Source organism: Grus americana, chromosome 1, assembly GCF_028858705.1.
Source record: "Grus americana isolate bGruAme1 chromosome 1, bGruAme1.mat, whole genome shotgun sequence".
Taxonomy (NCBI): Eukaryota; Metazoa; Chordata; class Aves; order Gruiformes; family Gruidae; genus Grus; species Grus americana.
Genome location: NC_072852.1, coordinates 38,009,459 through 38,028,434, shown reverse-complemented (window position 1 = coordinate 38,028,434; position 18,976 = coordinate 38,009,459). Strand labels below are relative to the sequence as shown.

Below are 18,976 nucleotides of genomic sequence, written 5' to 3'. Positions count from 1 at the left end.
ATTTTTCATTCAACAGTTCCATTTCCAAATATAGTCACTTGTTTAAATGTCTGCATAGTGGAAATAAATATCTGTTGAAGAAATAAAATCAATTTATAGTGCGTACTCTTACCACTGCACTAAAACTATGACTATATATCAAATCTATGCTTACTGGACAATTAAGCTTTAAGTTTTGTAATTTTTTTCCTGCATACCTTTGGCATTTCAGTGGGCTCATTGTATAGTCTGGAATCACTTTTCAGTTTATTGTGTGATATTTACCTTCTCCGAGTGTCCTCTGCAGCAAGTCATGTTTTGCTTGAAGTTTTGTGATGAGATTACTACCTTCCAGATATTCTCTGAATTTCTGTAGAGGTGCAGATCAATCTATTACTATGTATGGCACATAAATTCCAGGAACTTCTGCATAATATTTACTTCAGGTGTTTAGTCTGTATCACATGAATGAGGAAGCAATCAACATACCATGAAATAGAACTGCTCCGTTTCCTGCTGGTTAGCTCTTCTTTTTGCAATGCTAGGCTTACTCAGGTATGTCTCAGAGACTGTTGACTTCACAGACTCCGTTGAGCGACTGTGCTGGAAACACTCTGACACATCGTAGTCTTCAATGGTGACCATATCTTGTATGGTCTGCAGGGTAGCCTCTGTTGTTTTCTTAACCTGGTGTTAAAAAGCACAATTTGCCAAATGCAAGATAAATACATATCAGATCAGCTTAGAAGGGAAGCTCATTACTCAAAATAATTCTCTGGCACACTCCCCCAAACAAACTGGTGTGTGAATGTGAAAAATTAGGTATACCATAACAGATATCTATGTAACAGAAGAATGACATGATTAGGTTTCCTATCTAGCTCTCTGCTTTACCACGATCCAGTCCACAAACATGGATGTACTCTTGTGTTGACTGTATACCATTCTCAAGCATTTGTTTCCCGAAACGAGAGTCAAAATGTGACATGATTTGATTATGGTCCCTAATCTGGGAGGCTATAGAGATGATACACTGCTCTGAAGGGTCAACAGTCCTAAGTGTGGTCAACGTGTTAGATTATGTACATCCAAGGATCTGGATGCCAGAAAAACATGTTCTTCCAAGATAAAAATCTGTGACACCGTTCCGCGGAGTGCTATGGTGAGGAGCACTGTGATGCAGAAGTGGAATACACAGCTGGAGGAGGGGGCTGGAGAAAGAACAATTTACATCAGTCTCACAGCACTTCCTATGAGCTATGGAGCACCGTTGCTCATAGTGGGAACCAGGGCATGGAGGCCATGGAACAGAGGATGCAGTGTTTCCACAGTGCAATGAAGTAACTGGCAAGATTCAAAATGATGTGATTTACCTCCTAGTTCTGCTTCAGAAGAGTCTCTAGTACAGTCAACTTAACCAAATCTTGCACTCTTGTACACACATCTCTAGTGTAGGCAGATATTCTTTCCATGCCTGCCAACAAGATTTCTCCCCCTATGCCCTTGCACTTCAGTTCACTGAAAGAAATAATCTTTCTCCTTCCTTTTGTCTTTGTTACCTTGAGACACTTTCTGAATTCAAGTGGGGTTTTTTTCAAGACTACTGTACATGTCTCATGGACATTAATGCTTTGTTCTAGGCATTCGGCACATAACTTAGACTGAGAAAAACTGGAATCCTGAAAATTAATCAGTAAAGCACACCAAGAAATCAAATTATCCCTATGTTTTAATTTAGGAACAGGTTCTCATTTAAACTGAGGGCCTTTAACACTGCCTTAAATTGGGTAAAAGTACAATTTATATCCACTGGGAGGCCTCTCTCTGCTGCCAGAGCAGGGGAAAGAGAACAGCACAGCTTTTCTGTATTTTACAAAAGAAAAAAAAAAACAAAAAACAACAAAACATTTTATTTTACTAGGTGAGCTATTCCCATCACAGTCATTCAGAATTCATGTTTATAAATAGCTGTAGCTGAGAGCATAAGAGATTTTGACTCAGCTACCACAAAAGACAGTCCAAATTCCTTTGTACTATAGAACTAGCAATTTGGGGACTGGACAGAGGGTGGTCACGGAAGACAGTAACTGTGCTCAGTGGCTTTCTGCCACAAAACTTTACAAGTATGTGCTCTAACAAGTTTACACTGAAGCATCTGCAAAACACAGAACTCAGTAATGTGAACGTATGGATAGGTAAAACATGAAGTTTCCAAACTTCTATAAAGCAGACAAGGATCTACCTTAGCATATTTGCCAGTATTTGATTTTTAAAATTAAAACAGCTCATACAGATTGAAGACTTTTCAGGGTCATTTACATGTTTTTGACAAGATAGAAAACACTGCATCTTCCTGAAAATGGTGTTCAATGCATAGCCCATGTACACACAGATCTTACCTCCTCATTTTCGATTTTGAGTGTGGCCAACCGTGACTGTAGTTGCTGATACCTAAGCATAAGCTCTGCTTGCACAGGTTGCTGGGCAGTGACCTGACAAACCTAACAGAGAATCAGAAAGAGCTGTAAGATGCAAGGAATGAAAAAAACAGTCAATAGTCTTTGGTCGCTCTCCTTAAAACTAGGTGAACTCCTATCAAAGCTATTAAAACTTAATAAGGCAAACAATAAAAAGCATCCATCTAAATTCAAAGTATTTATGTTACAAAGTGTGGAACAACGTACTCCATCTTATGACTACAGAGCACAGCCTTGTTGTATGGCTGCTTTGCATTGCTTCTCTATCACACAGAAATGCAAACCCTGGAGTTACCGTCAGATAAACGACGTACACAGATGATTCTGCATTGTGCTTTGCTACTGGCCTTCAGTGTAGCAGAACAGGGCATGGCTGGGGTACCCTGTACGCTTGAAATCTCCAGATAATAAAATGGGGGAGGAAGAAGGGGAAAAGGCTGCATTTCAGCATGCATAATTTGGAGCAGCTCTGCAGGTGCTCTCAAATAGCACCCACAAGCTTGTTATGGGTGAGGCAGGTAGTGAAGACATAAAGCCACTACTTACACAGGTGCTGGGCTCAGCACAGGTTGGCCAGCAAATTCACAGCAATGTCATTATGAGTAACACAGAATATAATAATACACAATGGTTTTTACTTGAGAACTCTGAAGAAGCTCAGAACAGTGCTGCCAGTTTTGCAAAGTGTTATTGCTGAATTGCTTGGTTTTGGGCAGCAATAACAGCTTCTACCATGCTCTTTGTAAAAGGAGATAAATTCTCTATCTTGGTAAATAGAAACAGAAACAGTCGCCGTGGGGATACTTGTCAGTATACAGACCTCGTCACCCATATGAGACTGGAACTCAAATTTCATTGGTGGACAAAAAGCAGTGGGGTACATTTCCATGAATCTCTGCTTGTCACTTCGTGGCTCCAAGCTGTCAACTGCATTTTCAATGATGTCTAAGCCCTCATGCCTGGAAGTTTCAAGGTTATACTCTGCAGAAAGGTATGTTCTTAGGGCTCTGTTCAGACTAGCGTGGTATCCAAGATCGCAACACTAAAAACACCATAAAGGGAAAAGAAAACAAATTAAAAAGGAGGAACACCATTCCAATATCCCAAGCCACAAATTATTGCTAAAATTTTCTGTCCTGAAATTCTTCTGTCTTTGAAGTATTTTACAAAATATCTTCTAAATTAAAGTACAATACTGGGGTCAAGATAGTAAGTATTTAGTATCCTCATTCTATTGCAAAATTAAAGGACAGTTTTAGAAGAGAGATCAAGTGTACAAGTATGGCAATATGTTTGCATTTGTTTATCAGATACAGATGTGCAGTCGCTGTATTTACACAGAAAAGGTCTAGACTCCACACATAAGTGGGCTTTTCAGTATTATTGTCATATGTGAGCCCTGCATCATCTATTTAAACCCACCCTGACATAACTCTACCATTTAAGTCAATGCTAGCACCAAACTGAAAATAAAGCAATTCCAGCTCACCATGTCTGTGCTGAGACAAAAACCCCCACAACTGCCTCTAGAGTTAGTGACCCATCTAAGATACTTTCTGATGCAACAAGAATGGTTTAACACCCTTTTCCCCTGATAGTGCAAATGAATTTAATGTCAACACCTTATTTCCCATGCTCAGACAGACCCAGCAATATACATCATGTTACTAAATGCAGAAAGTCATAATTTATGTCTTTTTTCTAAGCGTGAGAATAACACTAGAATGTAATTGAAACCTAAATGGTAGAACATAAAGTTGTGTTTGTTCTTGAATTTTAAACATCCTCGGTTTGCATTATTCATGATTGGTTAATATTTTAGAGGAACAGCTGAATATATTTTTAAAATGTCACAGCAGTAGGGTATCAAGTGATTGTTTCCTTCATTCCCTCTCCACATTACACAATAAACAATATCCTCAGCTTCTGCTCAGTGAGATTCCAGGTAATGGCAGATGTATCGCAGACCCCTCTGTCACCCCAACAGTGGCACATCATTCTGCTAGCAGTTGCATACAAAGCAATGTTCTGTATTTGAACAGGAGAGATTTGATCCAGTCCAAGGCTGATGCCTGGCTCGGGCAGTGAGGGAGCTCGCTGCTTCAGGGCATCCCTCAGCCCCAGCCACCCATCCTGGGTGCCTACCTGCCATTTGAAATCATCCTTCCCTGCAGGACTCACAAGTTAAGCGATGCAGTTGGGTAAAGAAGTAATTTGAATTCAGTCCGCTGTAGACTATGTTTATATGCATATCTCCCTCACAGCTATTACAAACCCTCAGGACTCATGGGATCATGTTCCCCTCCTTTTCCTCTTTCTTATTTGAAAAAGGAGAGAAAGACAGACAGACATACAGATGCACACACTGCATGGGAAATAATTTTCAACTTATTTGCCATACCTAAACCTGTGTGTAGAAGAGAAAGAAACCCTGCACACCTTGCCTTAGGTGTGCTAATGACTAGTGATCAAACTGCGCTCTGAAATCTGACAACAGAAGGTTGTTTTATTCACAACAAAACTTCCAGAAAGACTAAGCTTTCAGTCCTAGCAAGTACTCCAGGTAGTTACTGCAGATGGGACAGTGGCTCTCCAAAAACCAGCTGCTGAACCATTTAAAGAAAACTGAAGAAAGATGTCATGTTCAATCAAACACATATAGGTTAACCTCTCTCTTTTGCATTTATAGAATGGAAATTTGTGTTACACTTACTAAAACAGCCACTCAACTTTTATACTAAAGCACATCCATATTTCAAAGACCTCCAGCCTAAAAAAATATTGTTTCTAAAAGGAAAAGTCTCTTGGTGTTTTTCTCTTGTTCTGTGTCAAATCAGATCTCATATTTAATTCACTATCTTGGATGAAAAAGACAGACTAAAAGTGCTGATAAGAAAGTGGATCAGGACAGCTGTTTTATTTCATGTGCATTAGTTTCAGAGAGACCTCATGGAAGATTAAACTGAGAGGAAATGAGAAATAGAGGGCAACTATCCATGTATTATGAAACTACAGGCATCTAGAGCCTGAATTTTGGATCTAGAGGATTAATCTGAGTATTAATAGAAAGCTTATTGATTTACAATTAGAGCTGTGTGGGTTTCTGATGCAGCTTTTTTGCAAGTTAGAATACTAAGATTGCAGCCTTCATGCTGTGACAGTACCAAGAACTTCATTGTTTAACCCTTAATCTACTCAGTAACTATCACCATGGTCATCTTTTGCAAGTGATGACAGCTGAAGAGGGTAACAAACACAGCCTCTCAGCTAAGAAGGATTCTTCAAGTGAAGTAGAATATCCTGCCAGACTAAGGCATTTTCTTGCAATGCCAATGCCAGCAGAGCAAACAAGAACTAAATCCAGAACCTGAACTAATGCCTTATCACCAGTGGCTCTTTGAACGGAATATGAAATGCCTGAATTTGGAATCTTGCTTCAATGATTTAAGTATAAATAGAATTTGTACGAGTAAAGTTACTTTTCAAAAGCAAAAATAAACACTCAGACATCACAGCTCTTACTTCTGCCAGACTGTAGTTCACTTTTCTCCAAAATTTGGAGACAAAGATCATTTTAACTGGGCAACAGCTCTGTCACAATATCAACTCATGGCTACTCAGAAAGAAGAGTACTGTTTTAATCTGCTGGTACTAACGATGGTTTAGAAAGAGAGTTGTCTATAATGGAGATGGCACTTTGGGTATTTGTTCATTATTAAGACTAAAAATCTAAGGTACTGCCACTAAAATGCTGCCCCCACCACATCCTGTCTGACCACGCTTGGTAAAAAAAAATCACCAACCCTTCTGGTGTTGCAAAAAAGTACACACGTATGCAGATACACACACACACGCACATATACACGATTTTCAGGAAAAATCTGTAGATTGGTAGAAAGATTTTGAAAGTTCAAGCAAGCAACTGCAGTGTTAGCCAAAATAAATATGAATCTTTGAGGTTCACTAATCAGCACACCAAGGCTCCAGCCTGGATGGCTAATGAGATCTGCTGTCCAACTATGGGCCAGAGAGATGAGATGTCAGTTGGTGCAGGAAGACATGAGGATGAGAAATGAGTCAAGTCATAGACTATGAGTTTTATTGTATTTCTGGATTCATAAAGAGTTTTGGTTGGGGAAAGTGGAGGGAGATGAGTGATGCATTTGGGATATGTGTGAAAAATTAATTCTGTAATTTGCATTTTATTCGTATTTGGAATTAAATCTGAAACAGTCTCAAAAGCATTTACTGTATTGGTCCCCAGAGTATATTTAGGAGTGAACAAAACACACTGCAATGCTTAGCACAGAGCTTCAACCAAACAAGCAAGCTGCTCTTCATTTCATTTCAGGAATAATAATAAAATTCTAATGCCAATGGAGAGAGAAATTCATTTAAAAAAAGCCTTAACCTCTGAATAAGTCACTTTCTAATCATCCTGTTACACAGACATCAACATTCAAATCAAAGGCATCTGGCTGTACATATCACATTTATCAGAACTTATGTAATGAAGATTGTGAGCTGCACACACTCTAGCCTAGTTATAAACTTGGTTCTATGAATGATTAACAAAGAACCTATACAGAATAAATGAAGTTCATAATAGCTAAATGTTCCCTAACTTCCAGCATCCAAAGCATGCAGACTGCAATTAGAGATTCAGAAACTACACTGTAAGAAAGACAAACACATGAATATTTTATTTATTCTAGCAGCAGAACTACAGTCAAATTGTTTTGGTCACTATTTCCTAGCGTTTACCTTCAGATCATGAGTGCATGGTAAGTCTGACAAAAGGTCCCTACCTCTTATACCCACATAAATCTAATAAACTCAATTACATGGAAATCTTCAAGTAAATGAGCAATAGCATGTGCCATATGGACAGCTGTTGGTACTAGTAGTCACATTAGCAGGGGTGTGTACTCTTGCTCCTCTGAAACCCACAATCTTAAAAAATTAATTTCTACAGACTAGATAAAGCTTATTTAGTTCAGCTAAAAAGTAATCTTTGCTACTTTTTACATAATACAAGTAAAGAAAAAAATGAATCATGTCCTCTGCTTGAACTAGATCCTACTATATAGTCAGCAGAGAAGAAATATTCAACAGAAAATTCAAATTCCACTAGCACAATATGCAGAGGACAGAAATATACTGTGCATATCAAATCCTGTTTATCCCTCTACTTCTTTGCAAATGCTGGTGCAACCCTCAGCTCACTAAATGCATTAAAACATCCAGCTAAGACTCCAGCAATATTTTTATCTTGCTTTTATCACAAGAGCTTAAGATGAACAACACATCACCATTTTAAGTCAGAAGCTCTGAGCTTTGTTAATGAAATGAAGGAGTTGAACAGTTCAGACCGAGTTCAGCTGAGGAACTGCAATTTAGGATTTTCCATCTGAGCCTCACAAATCAAGTTGCAGTGGAATCCAAATGAAAAGAACTATGATTTTTTCTGTAAAAAAAAATCAAAAAAATCCCACAACCCTTTCCAATCTTGTTACAAAAAATATATATTGAACAGTTTACTGCATTCCTTCATATATTTATCCCATTTTTATCAGCCATATTTTTCAGTAATGTAGGAAAACATTCAGTTGCATTTATGGGCAACACCAACAGCTTGGGGAGATCTAAATCCTTTCCACGGTAACGGAATTCAGACATAGAGAAGTAATCCCCTTCTGTACAGGCAACGAGAGAGCCTAGGCAAGCACAGAAAGGCAGGCAGGCAGATGGGGACAAACTAGAGAGGGCAAAGAATGAAATTGCCACCCCTGCTCTGAAGACTCTGAATCGTACCATTACAGTAATAGATTTACAGAATGAGATCGCCTGGACTGTTGCAACATATGGCCAGTAGGAAGGATGTCTCACATTCCAATGATATAATGCCAAAATCTTGCCAAGACTCTTGCATTTACAAAAAGCGTTTCCTTTGTCAAGTAGTAAACACTCTGTCTAGATACCAATGCTTTCACAGCGTATTCTGATTAAATACAAATGTCTGAAAGACACTTCATTTAAACAAGCTCACAATCGGATTAAATTGGCTCTGAAGCAAATTCTGGTTGCACATGTTTACAGCCTACTCTTACAAAACAGTGATGCAAAGGGCAACTAGACTTTCCATTTAAATTCCTTAGGGAAGAGTCATTTCTAAAGCCATTTTGCCAAAAGAATGTTATTGTCTGCATTGGTCCATGGCTTGGAAAAAGCCACTCAAAGTAGGTATTGTTTTCCTGTATTACTAAATACTGTAGAACGTATATTTCTATTAAAAACTAGCAGTTAGAAAGCTCTAGTCTTCATGGTTGTGTAAATATTTTCTCAAACAGTAACTCCAAAGAGTGTTGTCTTTGAGGAAGTTTTGACCAAGTAGAAATATGCACTGGAGACATTCACTGGGAAATGTGAAAGAGAAGGCAGGAGAGAAGACAAAAGCAGCATCTTTCCAACCTCTGAAGGGGTGAGAGTGCTGGGGACAGAGGGAAAGTGATCCTCCTTCCTTCCAGCAGCCAGGAAGAACTCATAAACTTCACATTTATCAGACATGCCCTAACTAGAAGCTAAAAAAAATCCACCATCCTTTAAGCAGTGTGTTGGGTTTTGTGTGGCAAGGTTTTGGTAGCGGGGAGGGGGGCTACAGGGGTGGCTTCTGTGAGAAGTTGCTAGAAGCTCCCCCTGTGTCTGACAGAGCCAATGCCAGCCGGCTCCAAGATGGACCCGCCCCTGGCCAAGGCCAAGCCAATCAGCGCCTCTGTGATAACATATTTAAGAAGGCAAACAAAACAATTAGAGACAGCTTTTGCAGCCAGAGAGAGGACTGAAAAGATGTAAGAAACTCTGCAGATACCAAGGTCAGTGAAGAAGGAGGGGGAGGAGGTGCTCCAGACACCAGAGCAAAGATCCCCCTGCAGCCTGTGGTGAAGGCCATGGTGAAGCAGGCTGTCCCCTGGAAAGGGAAGGATGAGGGGGTGTAGAGATTCCACCTGCAGCCTGTGGAGGACCCCATGCCAGAGCAGGTGGAGGCACCTGAAGGAGGCTGTGGCCTGTGGGAAGCCCATGTTGGAGCAAGTTCCTCGCTGGACCGGTGGACCTGTGAAGAGGGGAGCCCATGCCAGGGCAGGTTTGCTGGCAGGACTTGTGACCCTGTGGGGGACCCCATGCTGGAGCAGTTTGCTCCTGAAGGTCTGCACCCTGTGGGAGAGACCATGCTGGAGCAGTTTGTGAAGGACTGTAGCCCATGGGAGAGACTCCATGTTGGAGCAGGGGAATGTTGAGAGGAGTCCTCCCCCTGAGGACAAAGAAGTGGCAGAGACACTGTGTGCTGAACTGACTGCAACCCCCATTCCCCGCCCCCTTGTGCCACTGAGGGGGGAGGAGGTTGAAGCCAGGAGTGAAGTTGAGCCCGGGACGATGGGAGGGGTGGGGGGAGGTGTTTTAAGACTTGATTGTATTTTCTCATTGCTCTACTCTGTTTTGCTTAGTAATAAATTAGATGAATCTCCTCTCTACATTTAGTCTGTTTTGCTCGTGATGATAATTAGTGATCTCTCCCTCTCCTTATCTGGACCCAAGCCTTTTGTTATACTTCTCCCCATTCTGCTGGGGGAGGGGCGAGTGAGCGGCCGCGTGGCACCCAGGTGCTGGCTGGGCCTAAACCACGACAAGCAGTATCAGGAACATCATCCATGAGGTAGGGACAACTTTTCACTTGGGTGGTAGCCTAGCAGGTGCGCTAGCTGTCCTTAGTTTTCTGCCCTGATCATCTATCTTTTGGGATCCTGACAAATGTTTTCATTGCCTGGGCAGGCCAGGTAGATGGAGGGGGATGTGCAAGTGCATGGGTGTAAATTAGACAGGAACAATATGCAACAGAATAAGCCAGAACAAATTACAGTAGAGAAGATATGCAACAATGAGTAGGAAAGAGGAAGAAAAGAGATGTTGAGACAGCAAGAAATACTGAAAACAGAAAAAAGTACATCACCATCTCTCGTAAGAAAGAAGCAAGAAAAAAAGGGAGCAAAACCATTTGGAGAGAAAATCATAGACTCATAGAATGGTTTGGGTTGGAAGGGACCTCAAAGATCATCTAATTTGAATCCCCCTGCCATGGGGGGGTTGAAATGTTGAAAGGGAAAAGGAAAAAGTTATAACAAAATGAAGCAATATTTTATAAATCACAGGAAAACAGAAATGTCAAAACTGACTCGCAGTATTTAGAAAGCATACAATAAAACACATATATGCAGCTATTTTAGTCCATTCATCTCAAGAAGGCATTTTTTGCCTTCTCTATCAAGCTTTGGTTCTCCAGACAGTAGAAATGAGAAACCTCTTGTCAAATGCTGCGTTAATTTATACTATATTACAAACCAGCTGGCTTATCTTTGTGCCGAACATCCCACCAGAAATGACTGTATGCGAATGTTATTTACTATTGTAAATAACAAATGCTATTGTTGCAGTAGAAAGCAAATTCAAATATCTAGCATGTCATATGGGCCACAGAAGTGTACCCTCTGACTTATTTAACACTACATTGCTAGTGAATGAATATTCTTGAGCTTGTGTTTGCTGCCTCCAAATTTTCTCTATCAAATATGTGGTCAGCTTACAAAGAGAGTGGGACATGGTAGAGTGTGGGATTTTCCTTTCATATCATCTAAAAATGCCAATAATACAGGTTCTGGAGACCAAATGCTAGTACAAGTCAACATCAGTGTACAACATCATTCTCCTAGGACATTCTCACAGGAATAACTTCATGAAAATCGGCATCAACTCTGTTGACAGTACAGAGTACAGGATTGATTGTGTCTGTTCTGCAAACTACATGAAATAAGAATAAAAAGTGTATATTTGATTCAATGACTAAATGAACTAAATCATTTTGAAGACAGGGAGGAAATGCCTTCTTTTGAGTTAAAATACCATTATTAGATGCCCACATAAGCAGCTTATCTTGTAAAAAATATTTGTACCCCAGAAATCCTTTTATACTACAAAATGGATATGTCTACCTTTTTTGTATTATTCCTGTCATATTTTCTCTTGCCACATGGGGAGCAAACAGAATGTTCTAACTTTAAAGGAATGGATTCAGCATCTTATTGGCACTTTATTTTGTGAAATACAAAGCTGAAGGGAAAATCTGCTGATTATACCATACAATATTGTAAATGATAAGCGTATTGAAGGTGACACATATGACTAATGTATTCCCTTTGAAAATTTAAAAAAAAAAAAAAGTATTATTCCTGAACAGAAGAAACATAAAACCAAATATGCCAATACTTACATCAATTAAATCCGAAAGGTCATGAATATAATACTTGAAAACAGAAGCATTGGTTGCTTCAAGGGTGAGCAGGTATTCATTACGGGCCTTAATAGATTTCAGCTTGTTTTCAGAATATTTTGCTTGACGCTAGGAAAGAAGTTTGTATGTTAATGTATTTGAATTACTTCATTTTTGGTATGTAGCAAAAATGGTAACAAATCAAGCACAGGTTCCTCTTAACAAGAATGACTCCTAGTTGCCCGCCTGTTATGCATATAACCAATGTAATACAAAGTGGTAACTTAGTATTTTGTTTCAAATGTGACAAACCATATCGTAAGAATTATACCATGAATAAAGTATTCCCTTCTCTGAACTGCAATTAAGTCAAGTTCTCTACAACCCACTGCTAGTTTATTATGTGTACCTTGTTTAATTTTATTTCCTAGCTGGACTTCTGTTTTAATATCATGCTAAAGAATGTCAGAAATGCACTGAATTTACTTGAAATGAAGCTAAATAAAAGGACTATTTACTTTTTCCTTCATTTTTTCAATCTTTTTCACAGAGCTCCGTCTCTGGTGCCTTTCTTCTAGTCGAATATGAAAAACAGGGTCTCCTGATCTCCCGATCTGTTTTTCTTCTTGCTTCTCTGCCTCCTTCAGTTTGCTTTCTGCACTGATGCTTTCCGCGTGATACATGTGGTATGTTTTCATGACCTGCAGAAGACGGAGTCAAAGGAGAGTTAGGACAAAATGAAAATATGAAGGTATTTACAGAAAAATCATAGGGTCTTTGAGCAAAACATTCTCTTATAAACATAGAGCTTGGATAAGTTTCTTTGCCAACAGAGATTGAGGATTTCTGGTTGCATTTTTATTTTATTTTTATATATCTAAAATTCTAAATGTTCAGAGTGCTTTACCAAGCATTATGAATAAAGAGAAAGGTGATGGAGAACTAGTTGTAATGTAAGTGTGTGAGACCATCTCTTGTCCTGCCTCATTCCTGCTCAGAAGGGCCTTGCATCACTGAAATGTTTGGATAGGCAATGGGGCAGCAAGCTATCAAATATTTCAGTCAAAAATTGTGTAGAAATTTTTTTGGGGATTTTTTTTTCATTGCTCTGATAGAAAAGAGCAAAATCCTTCTTATTAAACTTCAAGATTCCTGTCTTTGAATGAAAACAGGAAATAATGAGCAATAAAACTAAATCTTTGTCAGTGCCACATCTATCTGACTTTTTCAGTGCTAAGTTAACAGCTTGGCTGTGGACATCGAAGGACTGAAAGCAGAAGGATCCCTTCAGCACTGAGGAAAGGGGAAGGATGCAGACACAACGGGAAGCTTTTGTCTGGGATCACATCCCCAGCCAGCAGATTGGGCGTGACCTAAAACCAGAAGAGGGCTGGAGAAGGAGCTGCCTGATAAATAAGTTGTGAAGATGCTTTCCCCATAGACCCCCAGTTAATACCATTATCTTCCCCCTACACACACGCTGGCTCTGCAGCCAAGAAAGCTGGGGCCGCCAGCCTGCAAATACACGCTTGCAACAGAGCACAAAGAGGGAGAGCGGCCGGTTCAGCCCCGTCCTCCCTTTCTCCTTCAAGCAAGAAAAGCCTCAGCGTGAATGCTGCGTAGTGGGCAGCGAGCAACCACAAACCACCCGCCTCTGCTGGGGAGGGCTGTCTCTGCCCGCCTCCAGCACAGAACGCCTCTTTCCATCTTCCCCAGCCTTTTTGTTTGTTTGTTTGTTTTTTGTTGTTATTGTCTTAAGTTTCAATCAAGGAACAAAGCATGAAGGCATCCTCGGGCAGCCAGCGGCCTCCTCTTTTCTTCACAGGGTGCCAGAGTGCTCCATCCAGCAGATGTTATCTTTGGGCTGAGGCCATGCAAGCCATTCACATCTCCTCCGAAGAACACAGTCAGGGAGGAATCAAACAGGCTGTTCCTCCCTCAGCAGAGCTTTGTGTGACCCATGGAGAAGACAGACCAGTTTGGGGAGCTGCCTGGAAATACTCCCTAGGGAGAGGAGTAGTTTTTGTAACTGAGTAGATAGGCCAGCCTGAGGAGCATCCATAGAGTGGCAACACTGGGGACACTGAAGTTAGATAGTGCAAATTTGCTGCAGCATGGCTTAGCGTGGATTGACACAAACCAACTGCATGCCATGTCAGGTGATGGCTGGACAGATGCCTATTTAAAGTCTCGTGCAACAGAAAGAAAGAAGCTTTTAGAGAGTTGCATGTATGTTATGCATATATTATACACCGTAACTGTGTATGCCACTATTTAATACTGATGCCATGCTGTTGATACAACCGAAATAGGATTGATACTAAAAATAAAACAGGCAACTCTTCACTAACTTCCTGCAGTAAGGTAAAACAGCTGGCAACACACATCAAAAAGAGTGGCCTTGTTTTTATTTATAAAAACATATGTTTACAGCGCTCTGCTGAAAAAAACCCAAACTGCCTGGAGCAGGGCTTAGTGCTATCGCTGCTGCTGCTGCTATTTTATAGCACAGTTGTGCTCCAAGGCCTGACCAGAGTGCAGAGCTCCCTGTCCCAGCACTCCCCACACCCGCCGGGAACAGCCACTGCCCCAGCAGCTCAGTCTGCATGGATGAGGCAAAAACCCAAAGACGAAACAAGCCGAGCTGGGAGAAGAAGGCAAGCCTGCAGAGACGAGACCTGCACGGTTCTCAGCTTAACCAAACGGCACGTTCCGCTCCCTATAACCAAAGGCATTTCTGCAGTTGTTGATAATCTGTATCCAGGGAGTCTAACTCATATAGCCACTTGGAAAGAATTACTGAAAAGAGAAGAAATGTACTTCTTAAAGAAATTATTTCTAAAACAAACCTGAGAAGCACAGAAAGTGATTAAAAATTATGGGAAAAGGAAATTAAAAACAAGGTTGTGCCCCTCTCTTTTGGCCTTTTTATTCAACTTTTTGAGTGCTTCTTTACAGAAGTCTACAAGTATTTGCTTTTTTTTTATCTTTTGTTATGTGTCAGCTCCAGAGACCTTTTAGTTGGTAGGACAAGACTAACTCATGTGTCTAACCACTTAGGAAAGTTATTTTCTTTTGTACTCTCTCAGTTTTTCTGCCTGCAAAGAGGGAACAATAATAATATCTCAGAGTTTCCTAACAGCACATTGCAAAGCACCTGACTTAAGTGGTGAAGCAAGGATTTGTTCTCCTTGACAAAAGCAGCTAGCACTGAAGTTTTCGAAGCATTTTTTCTGAGTGTCATGTAGCCCAGTGGACTAGGTATAAACGTCCTTTTGCAGCGGCTGTGACATTTCAGCTTGCCTCCCTGTTGAATGAAGGAGTACAAGTGTATGACCACCAGCTCTCACCAAGAGGCTCAGATGCCTCCACGCTGACTCCGCTAACCTCACATCACCGAAGAGTGCTTCTTCCTCTCGTTGCCTGCTTACAGCACACGCTATCAAATCCAGAGTGTCTCACTAGACACCGACTAAAAGTCAAGTTTTGTGTGAGGATGACATGGACGTCACAGTCTCTATGGAGAACCAACAAGTCTACTTGAAATCCATGTTCTCGCAACAAATTTTGCAGAAGTTCTTGGTACAAATGATTCCTAAGATAACTAAAATTGAAAAAGAAGCCCTCCCTTTGGCAGTATACTTGGGGCTGGACAACAGTCAGAGTTTGTCCTACCCAAGCCACGCTGGTTTAGAAATCAATACAGACTGTGTACAGAGCAGTGATCAGCCTATGCATTTGACTCCTGTCCAGTTTGTTATGTTGACAGCATTGCTTATCTCATGCGCTAGTGACATCATTATTTTACAAGCCTCTGGGGAAAGGTGACAGCTCCAGCCTTTTTCATGATTTGTCAATGTTTTTTAAGAGCCGATATTGCAGCAGCTAAACTTAACTTGAGAAAGCATTAGACAGACACATATGGAAAATAAATGGGAACAAGCTAGGGAGTTGGCTTCCAAGTATTTCATTGCACGCTTCTGCAACAAATTAGCTTAGAATTTGCATGCTACGTTGCATATGACTCTCTCCCTTAACATTATACTATCTTTTCTCCCTGGAGTTTTTAAAAGACTGCTAGATACTGTAACAGGCCTGCCTAATTCTAGTAAACAGACTTACTGTATGAAGAGTTCTGAGATCCACGGATCTCTGATCTGTGACAGATCCATAGATCTGTTATTCAAACCAGGAATAATCTGATGAAATAAGCAATACCGCTTCTCAAATGTCCACCAAACTGTTGAACGATAGACTATCCTGTGAGAGTATCCATCACTGAACTGACTTTAATTAGTCCCCAAAGTGCTTATTGATCAGCCATCAAGTATGCACTGAAAAGAAAGAGCAAGGTCGTAATTTTGCAGATGCTAATCTGTCATCAAGACATATGCTGCACTTCTCTGCTGTAGTGAACAAGCATTGTTAAATGCATACTAGTCCCTTTCTAAAATTAAACAGTGAATTTATCTCCTATTAATTTAGCAGGTTTATTCTGCAGATCCAGTGATGTAAAATATAGATTTCTGACATAACTAAGTCAGACTACAGGCAGATGAAAAAGATTATGCTACCCAAACTGTGTACTCCCCCACTTGTAGGTGACAGACTGTTCACTTAGTGATATAAACGTCTCGTTTGGTGTGCCAAATTTTCAGCATCATTCATAAGAGCTCAGCAAGGAGGCTTAGGGCAGAAGATAGCACGTATCACAAGGAAGGGCACATTAGAGTAAACCCTTAGATAATTACTTTATTTAAACCCACAATTGTTATCTGGGCAAATCTATCAACAAGACAGTAATTAGTGCTGTACTTCTGTGGGCTACAAGAGAGGAACATTCCCGTAGCAAGGCGCTTTTCTACATGCATACTTCTTTTCTAGAAAGCTTCTTAACCCAATGCACTAAGACTGAATGCTACAAAGTTAAAATATATTGGAATTACCATGTGTTACCATGTGCTTTATTTTTATAATAAAACTGCATAATTAAGAACTCTTTCATAGTGTTTCTCAGGAAATGGGCATTTAACGGAACAGTAGTTCATCCCTGTTGCAATTACCATGTTTGAATTGTTTCAGAATTGCCTCTGCTGAGTCGTGAGTTCTTATCAGAGAGTGGAGTTGCAAGGGATTCATTAAATCAGGTTAGCTAGTACTTTTCCCAAGAAATAAGTAAAGTCTTATTCCAATTTTACTACATCAGTGGCCTGCAGCAGTTAAGCAGGCTCAGTATTAGCTGTTTTCAGCATCCCGTTCACTTCCAAACCAACCCCTGATGTGGTTTCAGGAATTGTCACTGATATATTACTACCAGTACAGAATTACTGATTTCACCTTCTCAGATCTCTGCTGTGCTACAGTAAATTGGACTTCACTTTTCTATAGAGAGTCCAGATTCTGTGTTATTTCAGCAAAGAAAAAAAAATCTGGCAGCAACTACCTTGAGAAATTAAACAGCCAAGATTTTGAGAGAGTAAGATAAAGCAATGGAAAATGCAAGCAGCACAGCAGCCCTGTCTTATCCAATATTAAATTGTTTGCTTTGGACTGTCCCTACTATTTCATTTTTCTGAAAGCCTTACATCTGTATTACTTGTGAAAAGTGTGATGCCAGTAGGAGTAATTTGGGAAGCCGTGTGGGAGACCTGAAGATGTACTTTTATGATGTGCATCTCTTCTGTCCACCGTTCACCCTCATCCTTATTACCAGAACAGCTCTGTATTTTTAGCAAACTTGTCACCTCATTGATCCCCCCCCTGACTCCTTTAGAGGTCATTTATGAATATGCCCTCACTTCTACATAAACCCAGTGGAGACCTCCCTCCACTGCAAGAAAAGACTTTGCCTACCTTCTGTTTCCTACCATTCCAAATCACTCCGACGTTACTGTCATATTCCAGTGTTTGATCTGATAATACAAGATATTTTAGCCTTCCAGAGAAATGGAAGAAGAATTTGACTGGAGAGCGCTCTCTGTTGCAAATGTTCTATTGTAAAATCAATAATCTGTTGCCTCTTTAAATAAATATGTAAGAAGGTTTCTAAATCTCTCGGTTCACAAAAAAACACCAACCCAAGCCTCCTGCAGTTTTCAGTTTGAACGACTTTTTTTCCTGTAATTGTCAGGAAATAACCTCTACTCTGTGACCCCACACAACTAACTGGGTTCCTCTTTCCCCATTCCCCACTCACTCAAAAGGTACGCTCTGCTCTAGTTTCAACAGCTTATATCCTTACGTAAAACATGGGACTAATTACTAGTCTACATTGGCTGAAAGTGTAATAGGGAGAGGAGAAAGAGAGAAATGCAGCAGCTGGGATGCTGCAGACCTTGAAATACTGACTGGCTGGCACAGCCAGGGAGAAGCCATGCATAATTAAAAGTACTTGTCACTCATAATTTACTGAACTTGATACAGACTGAAGCTTAGCTACTCAATTGTTTTCAGCATAATGTTTCGAGTCATAATTTAAGAACCAGTGCATAAAATACTGAGAATTGAAAATAGAGAGTCTTAAAATGCATTTTCACTAATCATGTGAATAACATGTAGAAAACATACAAATATGTAACATAATGTAAGAGAAAACCTTCTCTATGTAACAGAGATGGAAAAAGTAAAGTTTTCCTTTTACAAAATTCTGATTATTCTAGCAAAGTAAGACTGCTTTGCTCACAGGTTCTTAGAACATCTTCTGAAGCCTTGGTTCACCTGCTTCTCTTCTTATTTTTTCAACAATCCTGTACATGATATTTAATTTTAATGAGGATGGCACAAGCCAAAGTCAACAGAAGCTAAGCTTCTCCCAGGGACTAAATGAAGACCTATGGTACAAATCTGCTATTTCCATGATAATTCCTAGTAATGAAAACAGGAAAAGGAATTAATTACATAAAGTGTAAGCAAGGAGAAAGGTCTCTTATTAGTGTGCATTGTTAAAGAACAGTAGGTATTCAATATTCCAAAATGTCTGGGGTTTTTTGACGTTTCATTGTAGTTCTGAGCTTTTCCACATTAAATAAACAGCCAAAATGCTTGCTAGTCTCTCTCTCTCAAAAGGCAGAGGTTCAAACTTTCACAAGTTAAAAAATATCTTTGAGTATAAGTATTTTTAATTGAAAATCTTCATAACGCACTCTTATTGGAAGGTGGCATGTCTCTTCAATTCCTCAATGATTTCTTATTTGCAAAATCT

At 40.0% G+C, this 18,976-nt stretch overlaps 1 protein-coding gene across 2 annotated transcripts in view; it reads right to left on the bottom strand.

Moving 5' to 3' along the window:
• Positions 1-18,976, bottom strand: part of SRGAP1 (SLIT-ROBO Rho GTPase activating protein 1) — a 157,249-nt gene that overhangs the window by 42,185 nt on the left and 96,088 nt on the right. For both annotated transcript variants that reach the window (XM_054813319.1, XM_054813320.1), the window contains exons 5-10: positions 12,294-12,476; positions 11,776-11,904; positions 3,277-3,498; positions 2,379-2,480; positions 469-666; positions 265-349 (exon numbers count right to left, since the gene is read on the bottom strand). In XM_054813319.1, the coding sequence (XP_054669294.1) occupies positions 265-349; positions 469-666; positions 2,379-2,480; positions 3,277-3,498; positions 11,776-11,904; positions 12,294-12,476 (919 nt within the window). The remainder of the gene's footprint in view (positions 1-264; positions 350-468; positions 667-2,378; positions 2,481-3,276; positions 3,499-11,775; positions 11,905-12,293; positions 12,477-18,976) is intronic.